The sequence below is a fragment of the Sphaerodactylus townsendi genome, linkage group LG14, assembly GCF_021028975.2.
Source record: "Sphaerodactylus townsendi isolate TG3544 linkage group LG14, MPM_Stown_v2.3, whole genome shotgun sequence".
NCBI classification, from domain to species: domain Eukaryota; kingdom Metazoa; phylum Chordata; class Lepidosauria; order Squamata; family Sphaerodactylidae; genus Sphaerodactylus; species Sphaerodactylus townsendi.
In genome coordinates, this window is record NC_059438.1 from 16,894,578 (window position 1) to 16,913,376 (window position 18,799).

Here is an 18,799-nt window from a genome sequence, read left to right on the forward strand (position 1 = left end):
AGTGGGGAAAGGGCCCTGGTCTCCCTTGACCATGGGGTGTGGGAATGAGCACAAGGTCACCAGCTCCAGGTTGGAAAATGCCTGGGGAGGAAGCCTGGGGCAGACAGGGACCTCAGTGGGGTACCATTAGTACTGTATTCCTGACCCAGAATAGATATTGTAGACTGAACATTTAGATTAAATGCCTTGATATAAATCCCCAGAAGCCTCTACTTCGAACCAAACTATCCACTCTGACCCCCGCTAGCTTTCAGCTGCACCGTCCGCAGAGGCAGCCTGAATGACTGAGGCCAGGATGTAATTTACACTTCTAAAGATAACAGATGACACCTGCAAAATACCACAGGCAGTGTAAGAGGAAACGATCAATTGCTGCAAACTGTTCCACAGTCTGGGTGCCAACATGAATGGCTGGCAGATTAACAACGGAGGGACGAGGAGAAGGGGAGGATACCAGAGGTTGTTTTACTTAACCATTTATAATGTTATTATGTACTGGAACATCTTAGGGAAGTTTATAAACTTATAGTAGGTTATTACGCTTTTGAGAAATTACTTATTGGATAGTAGATAGGACATTCGCATCTATATATGTTTTGTTCAGTTTCATACTTCGCTGATTCCAGGAACCCTGAAAAGCAGATAACTGCCCGACTAAGCCATATGGAGAACACTGGCCCCTCAAAGTAAGCAAGTGTTGCTAGATATATCAAAGCAAACCAAAGCATACCTCTTTGTGACAAGATCCCCCTTACCCTTTGTTATTGCAATGTCTTAACATCAAGCATCCTGAATGTGTGATGTTGTGGCGATAACGGCAATGTTTAGTTTCAATGTGTTCCTTGAAATATATAACATTTCAAGCATTGTCAGTTGAATTGTTTTATTATGCATTGGACCACTTTCTTGTCTCTAGTCGATTTCCCATAAGAAGGGCAAGAAGGGACCCCTTTTGGGTCTTGGGTCTTTTGCCAGGCTACTGGCCACTTTGTCTGTCGGAATAAAGTTATTTTTAATAACTGCGTTCTCCTCGTCCCAACTCCCTCCAGGAGTCAGGCAGACTGCACTGTCGTCAGGCACAACAGTACCCACCCTCCAAAGCATAGGTGTCAAACTTGCGGTCCTCCAGATGTTATGGACTACAGTTCCCATCATCCCCTGCCAGCATGATGCTGGCAGGGGATGATGGGAACTGTAGTCCATAACATCTGGAGGACCGCAAGTTTGACACCTGTGCTCCAAAGCAACCATGTCCTCCAAAGGAACTGATCTCTGTAATCTGGAGATGAGGTCAGAGGTGGGATCCAAAAATTTTAATAACAGGTTCCGATGGTGGTGGGATTCAAACAGTGGCGGCGCCGCACACACGCACCTCCAGTCCCTATTGGGCAGGGAGGTTGCTTTAGTAACCTCTTCTCGTCACGCCGAAAAAATTAGTAACCACTTCTAGAGAAGTGGTGAGAACTGGTTGGATCCCACCTCTGGATGAGGTGTCATTTCAGAGCATCTCCAGGTTGTACCTGGAGGTTGGCACCCGAAGCTAATACCCAGAGGTGCTACAATAACAAGGCCCAAGGCTCCCCCTAGCAGAGAAACCTGGGAATTGTAGTTAGCGGCCGATGTTCCCTCTCTGAAACTACAATTCCCAGAGCCCTTTGCGGCAAACGTTCCTCCGGCTTTCCAGTCACGGCATCCGCCGCTTCCTCTTCGCGAAGGAAAAGGGGGCGTGCCCTTCCTCGCGAAGCAGGCGGGCCAATCAGCCTGGGGGGCGGGGTCTACCGAGGACGCCGGACCGCCCCCTTCGCTCACTCACCTTGCGGGGCGCGCGTGCGTGCGGCGCGGCGCGGTGACGTAGTGGCTCCGCCCTCTTTCCCTCCCTGCCTCCCTCCCTCCTTCCTCACACTCGGCTGTCCTGTTCCCGGTTTCTCGCGGCCTTTCCCCGCCGGCGCGGCCTTCCCTGACGCGGACTCAGCATGGCGAACGTGGCCGACACCAAGCTCTACGACATCCTCGGGGTGCCGCCGGGGGCCTCCGACAACGAGCTCAAGAAGGTCCGAGGCGGGCCGGGCCTGGCGGGCCATGGCGGCCATGGGGGGGGGGGAGGATTAAAAGCCTGAGGGAGGGAAGGGAAGAGGAGGAGGAAGGCTGCCCCCCCCCGTGGCTCCAAGGCCGGGAGGGGGGCGGGAGAGCGCAAGGCCAGGCCTGTGGGAGGGGGGTCTCTGAGGCAGTCGGTCACTGGTGCCCCCTCGCTGGTTCAAGAGTGGGGGTTATGGAAGGTTATACCCACAATTCCCCTGGGGGAGGGTGGGGAATGTTCCTGGTCAGTCGTTGGGTCTAGCCTACCTCGAAGAAGGGTTGTTGGGGGGCGACTGGAGGGGGGTGGTGGTAAAATGTGACCAGGTGCTTTGGGGAAGGATAATGGCATGGCCTAGAAGAAGAAGAAGAGTTTGCATTTATTCTCCGCTTTTCTCAACTGTCAGGAGTCTCAGAGTGACTTACAATCGCCTTCCCTTCCTCTCCCCATAACAGACACCTGGTGAGGCAGGTGAGGCCGAGTTCTGAGAGAACTGTGACTAGCCCAAGGTCACCCACCAGGCTTCATGCAAAGGAGCGAGGAAACAAATACGGTTACCCAGATCACTCCTCATGTGGAGGAGTGGGAAATCAGACTGTTTTTTCAGACTAGAATCTGCCACCCCTAACCACTACACCATAGAGCCATTCCGCCAGCCATATTGTTGAGGCAGTGACATCCTCCCCTTGAATTATAGGTGGTGTTGACTGGGGCAGATAGATTTAGTTCCAACCAAACCGAGTTTGTCAGGGATAATTTATGATATTTTTTGGTAAATTCAAAAACTGTGTTGCCATCTTGAGTTTCCTTGCTAAGCAGTTAACTCAAAAAACTGAATAGGTTAAATGAAAGGTAGGGCTATAGCAATCTAAATGGGTGGCTCTCCCCACTGTTTGGGCATAGAGACCCGCAAGGCTGAATTTGCTCGGTGTAGGCCATCCCATAATTCCCTCTCTCCCCCCACCCTTCTCTTCTTTTCGCCTGTGTGTGTGCTCCAAGAATTAATACTCATGCTCCGGAAGTATTTAGATTCTGGGCAGAGGAGGAGTTATCCGGAGGTTATCTAGTTCCCCACTGCTTCCCTCTCCCTGAGTATTTCTCTCTTCCTTTCTGCTGGCATTCACTGTTTTTTGGCATTTGGCAAAAGGTGTGAAGCTGCCCTGCATTTAGTCAAGTCCATCTGGTTTGGTATTGCTTGTTTGGGGGCTTCCCACATCAGAATGAGAAAAGCTGATCATCTGCTGTCTTGGTTGGAAGGGTCATAGGTTGAATCAAGGCCCCTCTCAGCTATGGGTGGCTGGCAGTTGTCTTCCACTGCCCCCTCCCCAGTCTTATACCTTTCATGGTGTAGTTTATATAGTATAGCTATCCCAGAGTTAACACACACCCCCGCCCCCATTCTTTGCTCTCCCCCCATTTTCTTTTCCTCGACTTCCAGTGCTGGGTCCCTTGAGAAATTATGGTAGCCAGGGCAACTTAGGTAGAGATTTTCATGTCTCGATTTCTCTTCCCCCGCCCCAAGTTATTCTTGTCTAAGAGTTCTTCTGTGATGACAGGTGGGACCTAAAGGTTCTTCCTGTATTCTCCCCACCTCTGCTACCCTCATGAGTTGTCCTAAGGTGGCACCTGAGATTAGCTCCTCATTTCTTCTCTGTTCCCTGCTGTCTTTTCTTTTTTTTCCAAATCCTTGCTGATGACTCAATGCTTACTAGTATGGTCATAAGATTATCTCACCCAACTGTGTGTCTTATCAACAAAGGTGACCTAGAAATGCTCTTCATGCTGTTTCCAGAGAACTGATCCACGATGAATACTTCAGGAGTAAAGTTCTTATTTTTCTCGGTTGCTTTCAGCTGTAATGAATCCCATTCCAGGTGCCCAGCAAGATGCCTTTCTGTTCCCAGTAGTGCCAACTTCATTTTTAGACCTTGTATCTTTTTGTGATCTTGTCACAGCGTTTAGAAAATAAAATCAGGGTTGTTTAAAAGAGAGAGAGAAAAAGACACGAGACAAGTGACACCTGATGACGTAAGTCTGGTCTTGTTCTTAACACTGGCTTCCCCAGCATTTTGTTGGTTGTGCTTGTAACCCATAAGCCACTTCTTTCCCTCACCCACCCAAAGAGAGCTTCCTCTCCACATCAGAGCTTTCAGTTGGTTAATCACTGGTGTTCCTGACAGAAGGGTGGAGCTGCTAATGGATAGGTTCCATTCATCTGGGCATGTGATGGCTTCCTGATTTGTTTGGGCTGGATGTTAAGGCAGCAGGTGTCTTTTAGGAACTATTGTACTGTAAAAAGAGGATCTGATGTCAGCTGGAAAACATGATCTCTTTTGTGGATTGAAAAATCCTATTTGTGTTCCATAGATATTTTGTCCTTGCATTTGCAGTCTCTGCAAAGTGTCATTTGAGATCACAAGTCAGCAGAGAGGCTTGTAAAACACCAGCAATTTGGGTTTTTGTTGATGATTGACAAATAAGACAGCTTGCTTGTTGTTTGTCATGTGTCACAAAAGTCGAGTGCTGTTGACATGTTAAAAAATAATTTGCTCAGATCCGGAAATGTCTTCTCCCTTTTAAAAAACAAATTCCAGTCGAGAAGCAAAAAATAACACACTTGTGTCAGTTGCAAATCAAACTTACATCTGGTGAAAGAACTCATCCAAGTTTCATGGAAGAGAAATATTTTTAATCCACTTGTATAAACAATGATATTGTAAAATTGTTAAGTGTGGGATTGCAAACTAGTTAGATAATTTTGGCCATTTAATGTTTTTCTTACCACTGTTTCTTAACCGGGATGCAAACATTTTTGAACTTGCAAACATGTGGATATTAGTTGCAGAGCTAGTTTTTTTTCTGCGTGCAACTGGATTGTAATGTATTTGTAAATATGTTGGGAAGTATGTAGGCCAAAAAGCAGCCTTTAGCAGCTCAGCATTTTGAATTCCTGTTTTTGAGGATTCAAAATCTCAAAAAAGCTGCTTGCAGTGTAGTGTGGGAAATCAGACTTCTTGCTTCATGCATGTCGACCACCCCGACACGTGCTGAAAGGATCTTCCTGGGTTGTGGTTCTTGGCCATAATAGCGTTTCTTGGGCCCGTCAAAATATAGCGTGATATATAGTTCTAGACCGCTTTTTGTTTCAAAAGCAAGATAAGTCCACATGACTCACAGCCGAATAAAAAGATGAGGCTCCTCAAATTGCTAGCCCACCTGCTTATCAAGTTCAATTCAGAAACTTATACCAAAACTGTGGTGGTCATGGTGTCTGTAAAACAGGGAGATGGAGTTGTGTGCCCAGGATTTGGACTGTTGGAACTGAGCAGCGTAAAGAAGAGAGGTGGTCCATTCAGTGTTAAGGTCGATATCTGTAACGAAAGCTTTTCAGGCACACAAAAGAGGGCTCCATCGTGGACAATGCTTGTAATTCTAGCAGCATCTCTCTTTCAGCGAGTTGGTATATTGTGATAACTTGGAGGTGAAAGCATGTGGAAGGCCTTGGTCATGTTACGCAAACAATCACTTGGCTGTATGTATGACACTTCTCAGTGGTTTGTCAGAACATGTTTTTTGCTGAAACTGTGCTGGGCTCAGTCAACTGCTAATACTGCCCTTGTTCTAAGGAAATGGTTTAGCCCTTCCTTGATGTAATATCTGGTCAGTTTTGATGTAATTATACTGAAAACTGAAGGACGTGTACAGACTGACTGTTGTGGGTTTTCTGAACTGCGTGGCCATGGTCTGATAGTTTTTGCTTCTAATGTTTCACTTGCATCTATGGCTGGCATCTTCAGAGAAGAAGAAGAGTTTGGATTTATATCCCCCCCCCTTTCTCTCCTGTAAGGAGACTCAAAGGGGCTTACAATCTCCCTCCCCCGCCACAACAAACACCCTGTGAGGGGGGTGGAGCTGAGAAAGCTCCAAAGAACTGTGACTAGCCCAAGGTCACTCAGCTGGCATGTGTTGGAGTGCACAAGCTAATCTGGTTCACCAGATAAGCCTCCACAGCTCAAAGTGGCAGAGCGGGGAATCAAACACGGTTTTCCAGATTAGAGTGTGCCTGCCCTTAACCACTACCCCACGCTGGCACGTCATGATAAGTTGTGGAGTCCACACTGCCACGGAAAGAAACACATCTTACTGTGACACATCTCTGAAGATGCCAGCCAAAAATGCATGCGAAATACTAGGAGCAAAAATGACCATGCCATCACCACCCAGCCAGGAAAACCTACAACAGCCAGTTGATTCCAGCTGTGAAAGTCTTTGACGGTACATCGACATGTACAGAGTTTGCAGAAATACTTAGCTCTTCTAGCCCCCTTTGGGACCTAGGGGTTACCAGTGAGTTAAGGGGAAATTGTTGAAAGCTGGGTGTGTGAATATCATCTCCAATGGGTGTATTTGGTGTAATTATCTCTCCGCCTTTGTAAAATGGATTGAATAGTGGCCTACTTAGCAAGATTCTTACAAGGGCAGACATAAGACTGGTGCATATTGAAAGTTCTATGGCAGCAAAAATGAAATGTGAGGGAGAAAATTGTCTCTGAGAATTAGGCCCATTTGGCATAGCGACAGTTTATTTTGCTTTTGCCCACTGCCTGTCTCCAAAGGCTCAAGTCGACTAACAATGTCATTTCGATGACCCAGTAACTTATTAACAGCATGTCAGAAATTTAGGAGTGCCATCTTCATCTTTGCTCTCGTTCAGTGAGCCCACAGCCTTCCTTTGTGAGGAAAACAATGCTGGACTAGCATCTCTGTGCCTTTCTACGTGTTAGTAATTTGGGAGTTGTAGTTCTTTTGCAGTAAAGAGAATTCAGATTTTCTTGAAATACAGCACCTGTTATGGTGAGTTTTGATGGGAAGCACAGAATCTGGGGGGGAAGTTGCATTCTTGGAAGGATGGAAATAATCCAAAACAGAAATAATTAAAAAAAAAAACAATTTAGAATAACTTTTTGGTTTTGGAAAGCAATTTCAGTAGTGGCTACATAGTAATCTTCATTGCAGTCGTGGTGTGGCAAACTCAGCAATTGATTGTGTAGTCCAACTCCATAAATATTCTGCAGCCAAATTCTGTTAATTTGGATACAAGCCTTGAATCCCAGTTGCCGTTTAATCTACATTCCTTTCAGTGGGGCTCATAGGTGCTTGAACAGCTCCACTGAGTCTGTTGGGGATTGGGGTATTGCATTGAACTTCAAAAGTAGCATTCAGTTGCCCTCTAACGTTCTGTATTGTGTTTTTCCCTCCCTATTTAGGCATACCGAAAGCTTGCCAAGGAGTACCACCCTGATAAGAATCCAAACGCAGGTGACAAGGTGAGATTTCTTTCCTTCCTGAAGTTGCATCTTCAGAGGTAGTCAAGATAATATAGGTCCTAGAGCTGGGATCCTCAGCGTGGTGCCCAGGGTCACCGTCGTGCCAACCAACACCTGTCCAGCTGCCCACCAAATATTTTTAGAAAGTGAGCAGAGCCACATGGGACTTTTGCCCAGCAGGACTTCTGGATGGCCACTGGCGATCTGACTGGCTGTGCAGATGTTTAAAAAGTTGCTTCAGCAGCTACTGCCCCCGTAGAATCAGGGTCTACACTGTGAAGAAGAGGAGTTTGGATTTATGTCCCACTTTTCTCAATTGTAAGGACTGTCAAAGCGACTTACAAACTCCTTTTCCCTTCCTCTCCCCACAACAGACATCTTGTGAAGTAGGTGGGACTGAGAGGGTTTTTTAACATTTTTTTTTACAAAGCATAACAACATAGCAATAGAGAATGGCCGAAAGGATTTGCAGTAACCCTTTGCAGGCCACCTTCTGTTCTACAGTGGAAGGAAGGCATGCTGTAAGTGTAATGGTCAGTAGAATGCACAAATAGCTTGTGTGCCAAAGGACTTTTAGTCCAGTCTGTAGAAAACTGAAGAAAGAACGATCTCTGGTAAAGACACTGATTAAGAGGAGTCTTCAGTGAATGGCAGGGTGGTCTTGAGGGCGGAGTGTTTGACTCGCGCCACAGTTATAAGATTTGCTGGGTACCAGGCCCAGTCAGTGTAAATTACCCCTGAACTGTTGCAGCAGGAACCTATGAATAAGATTGGTGAAGCTTTTAGGTTGGGGGTCATCATTTTCTCTTTGCTCTGGCACTAGTGAAGCACTAGGGGGAGGTTTCCGGAGTAGGCTGGCTATTGGTGCAAACCAGGAATGTTTCTTTTAGCCACTGGCAGACAGGAAGCCCAAGCGGTTCCACCAGCACTGCAGGTATCACTTGTCTCACGCCCTTCAACAATGTTCATTGGCTCATCAGTTGCTGCGTCCTGCAGCACTGCAGGTTAGCAGCAGTGCAGGAAGAAGCATTGGGTTAACTGTCATTGATTGTTGTTCCTGCCCTTGAAGTGCTGGCTCACAGCCCCACATGGGGTGCTGGGATTGACCCTGGTCCATTCTAACTCTCCAGTCTGGCCCTGAGGAATTTGAACATAATCAATGGGGAGATCTTGTGGATGACACCCTTAACAGGAAGGAAGTGGTGTAATTGTCAGGAGAGTTACTGAGATGGCCTCGGATCAAAACAGGCTGTGAAATTATGGGTTCTGTCTGTGGGATGGGGCGAACCTGGGCTTGCCAAATAAAGATCATTAAAGAGGTTGGAATGCACTGAGGCATCCTAGAGTCCAGAATGGGCAGGCGATTTGTTTGTATCTACCTGCACTACACCTGAGAGCCAGTGTGCACTCTAATCTGGAAAACCAGGTTTGATTCCCCGCTCTGCCACTTGAGCAGTGGAGGCTTATCTGGTGAACCAGATTAACTTGTGCACGCCAACGCATTCCAGGCTATTAACAGATTTCTTTCCTTTCTGCTTTTATCTCTTCTTTAGTTCAAAGAAATAAGCTTTGCCTATGAAGTTCTCTCAAATCCAGAGAAGCGTGAATTATATGACCGGTATGGGGAGCAAGGCCTCCGGGAAGGTAGCGGCGGAGGCGGAGGAATGGACGATATTTTCTCCCACATATTTGGTGGGGGGCTCTTCGGTTTCATGGGTAGTCAGAGCAGAAGTCGCAACGGCAGAAGGAGAGGCGAAGACATGATGCATCCGCTCAAGTAGGTACCTTGCTGATCGTTTCAGAAGCTTATAGCGAAAACTCCTGGTTCTGTCGTCGTTCTGTTGGTGGGTTTAAGTTATCAAAAACAGTACAGAGGTATTCAAAAGTACAATTTCGTTCAAGCTGCAGCTAACTAGTATTGAAAGTGCCTGTGTGACATACAGTCAGTTATTTATTTATGCAGACCACTGTTCTTGTTGAGACTCAAGGCATATTACAGCGTAAATTGGTGTCGTCAGTGGAAGAAGAGGAGCTTGGATTTATATCCCTTCCCTTTCTCTCCTGTAGGAGACTTAAAGGGGCTTACAATCTCCTTTCCCTCCCCACCCCCCAACAAACACCCTGTGAGGTGGCTGGGGCTTAGAGAGCTCCAAAGAACTCTGACTATCCCAAGGACACCCAGCTGGCATGTGTTGGAATGCACAAGCTAATCTAGTTCACCAGATAAGCCTCCACAGCTCAGGCGGCACAGCGGGGAATCAAACACGGTTGTCTGATAAGCCAAGTAGTAGATAAAAAAAATAAGACCAAAGCTGATAGTGCAAGTAGAGTAAAAATTACATTTTATTACTCAGCTAAAAATTCCTGATGTTTTTTGGTAGTAGGCTTCCTCAGGGAAATCTGGTTGTCTTTCAGTGTTGTCTTATTTTTATTTCTTAGAGTCTGAAGCAGCCTTTTTATGGTCTCCAAGCAAAGTAGTAACCCTGGGATTGCAGCAATCTGAAAAAAGGATAAATATTAGACAGTTTAACAATGCCGAAAAATGGAATAATATGGGTAGAAAAAAATTTAGGAAGAGAAAGATCATATATACGGCAAACAGATAATACCTACTATACCAGTAGTTCTCAACCTTCCTAATTGCCACAACCCTTTAATACAGTTCCTCATGTTGTGGTGACCCCCAACCCTAACATTTATCCATTTTACAGATGGAGAACACTGATGCAGAGAGTCTTAGGCGACCCCTATGAAAGGTTCATTCGACCCCCCCAAAGGAGTCCCGACCCCCAGGTTGAGAACCACTGTACTATGCGCAGTAGTGTATCTTTGTGACTAAGCTACAAGGCCCACATTTAATCAGGAGCAAAACGAAATTTCAAGGTAACTCCTAAAAAGATGAGATCTATGCAGCAGTGCAGACTCGGGCCACAGTCCCTCCCAGTGCCCAAAAAACCTTGCCAGTTTAGAAGGAGTAGCCTCGCTGCATTTTGACTGTGACACTGATTACACAGAACGGTGGGTTGAAGTGTCTTTTGTGTCAGTGTCTGGCCCTTCCTCCAATTGGGGGTCTCAAGCGGAGCTTTTTCTCCAGCTCAAAGTAAATTTGAAACAAGGCCCCAGACTGGGAATTTAAGAATCGAACGGGGAAGCGAGACGTATACCTACCTCCAAAGCCAGATAATGGCCATGACGCTGCAGGACAGGTGCCCAGAAGGAAAAGGAAGTTTCCTTTCATCTGGATCTGGTCAGAGAATTACAAGGGAAATCTGCCTTGAAACTTTACCGTGTTGCAAGAGTTGAGTTTTAATAGCAGGCTTATCTGTGGGGGGAAAAAATTAAGGAACGTTCATAACGTAGGACTGTTGGGAAGAAGTGAAAGGGTCGTGTTGACGGAGGCGTCGCATTTTGACAGCTGTATTAAAGAGCTGTTCTCAATCTCCCTTCCCGCCCCCATGCCTGCACAGGCAAATGCCTGCTTATGTCTTGGTTTTAAACTTTGAAAACTGTAAATTTGGCACGAGAGAAGATTGCCCCAAGAAATTTGTATTTTGATTACCGGTATGTATTTGTCTATAGAAATAGGCCAAGCCTGTAAATGATTACTGAATATATTGTTAAGAGTCTCGCCCATGCCTCAGGTAATTTCAGAAGCTAGCAAGGAAGAAAATCATCTCTGGGGTTGTAGAACTGCTTATTAACAACCCAACAACCAGATCGTATTAAACGTTTCAGTTAAGAGTTCTGTTGAGGCAGTTTGACTAAATGTTCTGAAGCTCCTGCAGTTTAGCATCCCTTAGCGTGAGAAACAGGCAGCGATGTGTCATAGGTAGATTCAGGCCAAGATAAAACATAGCGAGGTTGGTGATGCCTGACATAGGGCAGTTTTAAATTACAGGAAGTTCTAACTTTCCTGTGAACAGGCCAAAGAAGCACAAACTTATATTGGGCACCAAACTGGGCAACCTTTTAAGTTCTAAAAACCAACTTTCTAACATCCTTATGGCTCTGCACACAGAAAAGTGGCGGTGTCTGTAGAAAACAAGTGAAGAGTATTTCTGTGGTTTTCTGTGCAGGTAGCTGACAAAATGATATAAAATTAAGAAGATGCCAATTTGCTTAATTCCCACGGAGTGGCAAACCACCTCTTAATGTCTCTTATCTTTAAACCCCTCTTTGTGTGTGTTTGTGTGATCAAGTTACAGATGACTTATGGTGCCCCCCCCCCCCCCCCCCGTAGGGTTTTCAAGGCCATAAACATTCGGAGGTGGTTTGCCATTGCCTGTCTCTGCATGGGCTGAGAGCTCTGAGAAAACTGTGATTGGCTCAAGGTCACCCAGTAGGCTTCACGTGGAGGAGTGGGAAATTGAGCTCAGTTCTCCAGATTAGAATCCCTTGCCCCTAGCCACTACACCCTACTGGCTCTCTGAAAACCTTGTAGGGTTTTGGTGGCAAAATAGAGGATGTGATATAAATGGTGCTGTTCCTTTGTGGAAAGCTTGAATCTAATATATATAATTTGTCTTTTCAGTTAATGGCATAATGTTAACAGTGTTATGCATAAAACAAAACTGTATGGCTGCCCACCCATCGCATTGGGTTTTCATTCCTCTAAAGCACATATTCCGATTTTTTCCTAGAGTTTCATTAGAAGATCTATATAATGGAAAGACCACCAAACTACAACTTAGCAAGAATGTCCTTTGTAGCTCGTGTAATGGGTGAGTATTGCTTCCTGCTCATCTGCCTTTGGCCTCAAAGATAAGGATTAGTTAAAAACTGAGCAAAGTCTTAATGTATGAAACTATCAGTGTGACAGTGTTGCTATCAAAAAAGCTAAACCTGGAATTCAGTGAAGGGGCGTGCCTGGGTTTCCTGTCCAGGGGCTGAATCCTTGTACTGATCCAAGGGTCTGCAACCTGCGGCTCTCCAGATGTTCATGGACTACAAATCCCATCAGCCCCTACCAGCATGGCCAATTGAACATCTGGAGAGCTGCAGGTTGTAGACCCCTGTACTAATCAGATCCATGACCTACTTAACTTTAGCAGTGCTGGGTGTCCCCATGCCACTCAAAGGCTTCCCAGGGTATCCCCAGACAGCTCGAAGGCTTCCCAGGGTACAAACCTTTGTTTGCTTCTGTATGTCTGTAACCATCCCTAACCCATTACCTTCTGATCCAGTCAAGGGGGTAAATCTGGAGCAGTTCAGAAGTGTACGGCTTGCCGAGGCAGAGGTGTACGCATCATGATCAGACAGCTGGCTCCCGGAATGGTTCAGCAGATGCAGTCGGTGTGTTCTGACTGCAATGGAGAAGGTAGGCCGACCCGTCAACCTGCAGGAGACTTGCGCCCCAAGCATATTGGCAGGCCCATTCCCATGCTAAGAACCCACTTGGGCAGCACGTCATTTACCTTTGAAGGGAAACCACGCTGCAGTTTTGGAGGGCAAGGAATTCTTAAATACTGCAACCCATAGCCCTCGTGTGGTTTGGACAGGTCTTCAGTGTGTTTTTGTGGCGTCTCTCAATATTGCTGTCTTTTATTATGCAAGTTAAGCAGCATCAGGGAATCCCAAGCTTCTGGACTTGGAAACTGATTGAATCGTTGTTTGCTGAAAGAGCTCCTTGTGTAGTTCTGTCCTGGTTGAGTGTAGTAGCTTCTCAGGCACATGAATACATGAAGAAGAAGAAGAGTAGAAGAAGAGTTTGGATTTATATCCCCCCCTTTCTCTCCTGCAGGAGACTCAAAGGGGCTTACAATCTCCTTGCCCTTCCCCCCCCCCACAACAAACACCCTGTGAGGTAGGTGGGGCTGAGAGAGCTCCGAGAAGCTGTGACTAGCCCAAGGTCACCCAGCTGGCATGTGTGGGAGTGTACAGGCTAATCTGAATTCCCCAGATAAGCCTCCACAGCTCAGGTGGCAGAGCTGGGAATCAAACCCGGTTCCTCCAGATTAGATACATGAGCTCTTAACCTCCTACGCCACTGCTGCTTCCTGACACTGAACCAGACCATTGTCCATCAGAGCCAGTACTGTCTACTCCCGTGGTGGCGAACCTATGGCACTCCAGATGTTCATGGACTACAATTCCCATCAGCCCCTGCCAGCATGGTCAGTTGGCCATCGGTTCACCACCACTGGTCTACTCTGACTGGTAGCAGCTTTCTAGGGTGTCGGGGTTTTTCATTATTGGTCATCTTTTTCACAGGAACTCAAAACAGGTTACACGGTGTGAGTCTATATAATCAACAGAATTGGATATCTAGTAAACAGTGCATTAGAATTGTAGAAGTCTGGAACCAACCAGAGAGAAGTGAAGCACAGAGTAACTATTAACGTGACCCATAAAGTAGTGCAAAAGTGTTACATAAGAGGATCCTACTTGTGTTAAAAGCTATGAGTGATTCCGCACAGCATATTTAGAACGTGTTGCAGTTGTTATAAATGAACTTGTTTGTGCCTTAAACCTGCCTCATTGCTATAGGTTGGGAATCTCGGGGAGTAGCATCTAAGAACTGGGTGCTGGGGGATGCAGCACATTGTTCATCAGCAAAGAGGCAAAACGCAGAAGTCATAATGCGGTACCTTTTTTTTGGCACAGGGGAAGTAATTAACGAAAAAGACCGTTGTAAAAAATGCGAAGGGAAGAAGGTGATAAAAGAAGTGAAGATCCTTGAAGTCCACGTAGACAAAGGCATGAAGCACGGTCAGAGGATCACCTTTACCGGAGAAGCGGATCAGGCCCCAGGAGTAGAGCCAGGAGACATCGTTCTGCTGCTCCAAGAAAAGGAGCACGAGGTAACTTTGTATCCGAAACACAGACTTGTTTTTTGTATGCCGCTTGGAGCATCTTGACCACAGAAGGTCGGTCGGCGGTTGATCAAGTGAACAGGTGCCAGTGTGCTGGGGAAACTATGTGTGGCTTCCACACAAAGCTCTTGTCTGTTAGAAAGTATCTGCAAAAACCTGCTATTGGGCTATCTGCCTTTAGTCTCATCGAGACAGGCCAACTGGAAATAGAACAATAATATTCCACATTCACACTCTGGCAACCAGTCAAGCTGTTGTTGGGTGTCTTTCATAACAGAAGTCATCTCACTATGAGACACACTGGATTTTCTGCTCTAACCTGGTAAAATAGTTTAAGTCTCCCTCCTTATGACCCGTGCCATCAAATTACATGTGGATTTTAGTTAGGTTGTTGGACAGCCACGCACCAATTATTGTCATTTGGACACACGGGTCCATTTTCTTTTTCCCAGGTGTTCCAGAGAGATGGGAACGACTTGCACATGACACACAAGATAGGACTCGTTGAAGCACTCTGCGGCTTTCAGTTCACGTTTAAGCACCTCGACGGACGTCAGATTGTGGTGAAATACCCTCCAGGAAAAGTAATTGAGCCAGGTAACCACTGACTGTACCTAGAGGCCCATGGATGGGGATGCTTGTCCTCTGCCTTGCCTGAAGAGGGGAAAAATAGGTTGCCTCTTAACTATTATTAGTAGTTACCTCATCTCTGTTATTTCATGAACCGCAGGCTGTGTCCGTGTCGTTCGAGCGGAAGGCATGCCGCAGTACCGTAATCCCTTTGAAAAGGGGGACCTTTATATAAAGTTTGATGTGCAGTTTCCTGAAAACAACTGGATTAGCCCAGAAAAACTTACAGTAAGTATCCCATTGTGGCTCAAACCATATGCTCGGTGTTGTGCACCCTGGCGGCACAGAGGGCAAGGATTTCCTCACTCAGTCCATTGGCAACTGGACTACACTTGAGTCAGTGTATTGGCTGCTCCAGTGGATTAGTCACAGGGTTGCTTTTTCGATGAGACGATGGAGATAACATTCCTTAATGAATATTGAGCGGTGCTGAATCACACCAGAATAAAACTCGAAGACGGAGGTACCTTATTCCTGCATCAGCTGTCGTGAGTCAGAGCTCTTTTCCCGAGATGCACAAAGAGAATATCCGTAAGGCAGACAAACTTATGTTAAAGGCTTTGAATGACAGAATGAGAGAGCAGTCAGGATATGTCACCAAGAGAGGCAAGTTCTAAGTATGATTCAAACAAAAGGGTTGTCCTTTCGTTCATAATGGGAGAGGGCCACTCCCAGCTGTGGATGGAGCAATAGTGGCATACTGTTACAAGACAGCACCTGGGGCTTCCCCCCCCCCCCCCAAGCGCCGTGTACACACACACACACACACACACACACACCTGGCAGCCAGCCCCTGGTGAAGCTTCCTCCCCCTGCACCAAACACCTTCCTGTAAATAAAATATATCTAACCGGCTCTCCAGGCCATGCTCCTTCACCACTGGCGCTCTGTGACTGGCTGGCTACTGCCCAGCAAGCATGTGCAGGCGGGAGGAAGGCCCAGCACTCCCTACCATCTCCCCCCAGCAATGTTGGGGGGGGGGAGGTGACCAAAATGTGTCCCCCTTGTGACCCAGGTGAATGGCACCTGGGTCGTCTGCTCCCTCTGTTTCCCCCTAGATACACCTTTCATAGGGATTGACCTGTCATACAATGCCAAGTAGAAGGGGATTGTGGACACATGATGGCACAATCATCTTGGAGGATGGGCAGGTGAATGAGTGGTATAATCGAAGCCGTTCGCGGTCTCAGACCTGCATACCTGAGGGACCGCCTCTCCCCATATTGCCCCGGTAGGCCCCTCCGCTCCTCAGAGGAGGACCTACTCGTGATCCCTGGTCCAAAAATGATCAGGCTGGCCTCGACGAGGGGCAGGGCCTTTTCAGCCCTGGCCCCTACCTGGTGGAACAGGCTCCCTAGGGAGATCAGGGCCCTGCGGGACTTACAGAGTTTCCGCAGGGCCTGCAAGACAGACCTGTTCCGCCAGGCGTTTGGCCAGCCTGGTTAAAAATACATCTACCATGTCATCTGGCCTCCCATGGGCACAAGGGGTGGGGAGGGGGGTAGCCAGACGCCTTCCACATTTTTAAATGGGTTCTGTTTTTAGGTAATTGATATGTAAATTATGTTTTATTGTATGTTTTAACCTTGTTATGAAGCGCCCTGAGCCCTCAGGGGGGAGGGCGGTATATAAAATTAATAATAAATAATAATAATAAAATAATTGATGTGCGATGGGGCACAAAGCATACTTCTACCGCCATGGGAGAGGCCATGGCTCTGTGGTAGAGCATATCCTTGGTATGCAGAAGTTCCAATATTCATCCTCGGCATCTCCAGTTGAAAAGACCAGGCAGTAGGTGCTGTATCTATTTGAATAATGCTGGGGCTTAATTTTCCACTTGCTAGCACCCTAACAAAACAAACCTTTGGAGCAATAGCAAGTTTGAATTAACAGCTTTCCGACAGGTAACCCTCCCCCCTTTTTGAACTGAAAGCTGGCAGATTTTTCAGCCTGTGAAAATGTGCATCTGATCCTAAAGTGTGCCTTGAGCAAAACGCTTTCTTCTAATGGAAAGGTTATTTCTTCGCACAGCGTTCTGGCTGGAGGAGTACACTGCAAATAAACCTTTGGCGATGCTTCATGCCTTAATAGGCAGTTGTTCAAATCTGCTCAGGGTAGAAGAGTGACTCCAGAGTTCACCTGCCTTAACACTGCCCGGCACCATGCCCAAGCTCATGGGCAAGTACATACAGATCAGTGCTGGGGCGATTTCCCCACTGTGTGAGGAACTTCCAGTACTCTGCAGATCAGCTCCAAGACATAGACTTGGACTGTGTAGGAATTTTGCGCAAACAGGTACTCAGATTGAGGGCCAAGACTCATTGAAGGGGGTGCTTGTCTTGACCATGTTGTCGGAGGAAACCTCTGGGCGTACAAATCTCCTTGAGAGAGCTGAAGTGATTAGTGTGTCAGATTAAGATACGTGTGTCAGATTTTGAAATATGCTACCACAGGAGGTGGTGATGGCCAGTAAGCTGGATAGCTTTAAAAGGGGCTTGGACAGCTTTATGGAGGAGAAGTTGATTTATGGCTACCAATTTTGATCCTCCTTGATCTGAGATTGCAAATGCCTTGGCAGACCAGGTGCTCGGGAGCAGCAGCAGCAGAAGGCCATTGCTTTCACATCCTGCATGTGAGCTCCCAAAGGCATCTGGTGGGCCACTGGGAGTAGCAGAGTGCTGAACTAGATGGACTCTGGTCTGATCCAGCAAGGCTCTTTCTTATGTTCTTAAGATCTAGAAAACCCAGATTCAGGCCTCCAGTTTGCCATGCAGGCTCACTGGGGGGCTTTGAGCCAGTCTAACCCGCTTCTTGGGATTGATGTGAAGATAAAATTGGGGCGAGAACAGTGGGAAGCTGCTCCTATTGGGGAGACCAGCAGGGGGTATCAACAAAGTACGACTTTTCAAAGAAATCTCACCTCATTCTTCCTCTGGTTTATTAAAGGAACTTGAAGACCTTCTGCCTGCCAGACCAGAAGTCCCCAATATAATTAGCGATGCAGAAGAGGTAGATCTTCAAGAATTTGACACCACTCGTGGTTCAGGTGGCGGCCAGAGGCGTGAAGCTTACAACGATAGCTCGGACGAGGAAAGCGGCCATCACGGACCTGGGGTTCAGTGTGCCCATCAGTAAACAAACAAAAAAAGTTTTGTCTGGGGCCGGGGGGGAAGTTACACATGGATTTTTCTCTTCAAATTTTGCCTGACTTGTTTTCAGCAATCCAGTTGGATTGTATAAAAAAAAAATAAACAATCCACACGAACCCAATGGACATCTCTTGCTGTATGTGTAACTTTTAAATTGTTCCATAGTATCTACAGAGTGTATAATTTAAACTAACCACGAAAGCTTACATCTTCATATTTTTTTTGACTGTTCTGTAGCAGAATAAAGGCACTTGAAAGGATGACGGAGGCTCCTTTTCACCCGGGTTTTAAGTTCCAGTCCTTGTATTTGTGCTTGATTTTTACCAGTTTTTGTGTAGATTTTAAGTTCCATCTTTTTGAAAAGAAATTCAAACTCTACATTGTAAAGGTTTTTTGTGTACAACTTTGTCCCGAAGCTTGGTATTTGGCCGCACCTGCGTAAGCTGCTACAAATAGACTAAAGAAATTTCATAGCCTGTGTCTATCACTTTAGATGCATGGTAAGAAAATGGGCTTTGCACACTGGGTTAGAACTGATGGGGAACCATGGAAGACTACATTAGAAGTGGTTGTAAAAGTTTTTTTACCATCTTGTGAAAGGTTTCTGAAACTAAATAAAAGCTGTTGGTGTATGATAACCCTGCCTTTCCTTAGTTTGTGCCTTGAAAATTGAATGGCGGGATTTCAGATTAGGTGGTTCAGGGGCAGGCTGGTGGTGTCAGGTTCTTTGACTGAAGTCAACAAGGGACTCTGGATTATTGATCAGAAGTCTTTATTGGAAACAACGGCACGTACCTGGCTTTG

At 46.4% G+C, this 18,799-nt stretch overlaps 1 protein-coding gene across 1 annotated transcript; it reads left to right on the plus strand.

The window, feature by feature from the left end:
* Positions 1 to 1,855: 1,855 nt before the first annotated feature.
* On the plus strand, positions 1,856 to 18,633 carry DNAJA2 (DnaJ heat shock protein family (Hsp40) member A2). The gene is made up of 9 exons (XM_048515885.1): positions 1,856 to 2,051; positions 7,342 to 7,401; positions 8,955 to 9,178; positions 12,042 to 12,122; positions 12,585 to 12,718; positions 14,005 to 14,201; positions 14,666 to 14,810; positions 14,944 to 15,071; positions 17,793 to 18,633. The coding sequence occupies exons 1-9, from the start codon at positions 1,974 to 1,976 to the stop codon at positions 17,979 to 17,981; spliced, it is 1,236 nt and encodes a 411-aa protein (XP_048371842.1). The 5' UTR covers positions 1,856 to 1,973; the 3' UTR covers positions 17,982 to 18,633.
* Positions 18,634 to 18,799: the final 166 nt, after the last annotated feature.

What these genes read in the sequence shown, in the direction of transcription:
- DNAJA2 (XM_048515885.1), top strand. Translation starts at nt 1,974, where the DNA reads ATGGCGAACGTGGCCGACACCAAGCTCTACGACATCCTCGGGGTGCCG. An exon ending in ATCCAAACGCAGGTGACAAG is followed by an intron (nt 7,402 to 8,954) that starts GTGAGATTTCTT and finishes TCTCTTCTTTAG; the next exon opens with TTCAAAGAAATAAGCTTTGC. An exon ending in AGGAAAAGTAATTGAGCCAG is followed by an intron (nt 14,811 to 14,943) that starts GTAACCACTGAC and finishes CATGAACCGCAG; the next exon opens with GCTGTGTCCGTGTCGTTCGA.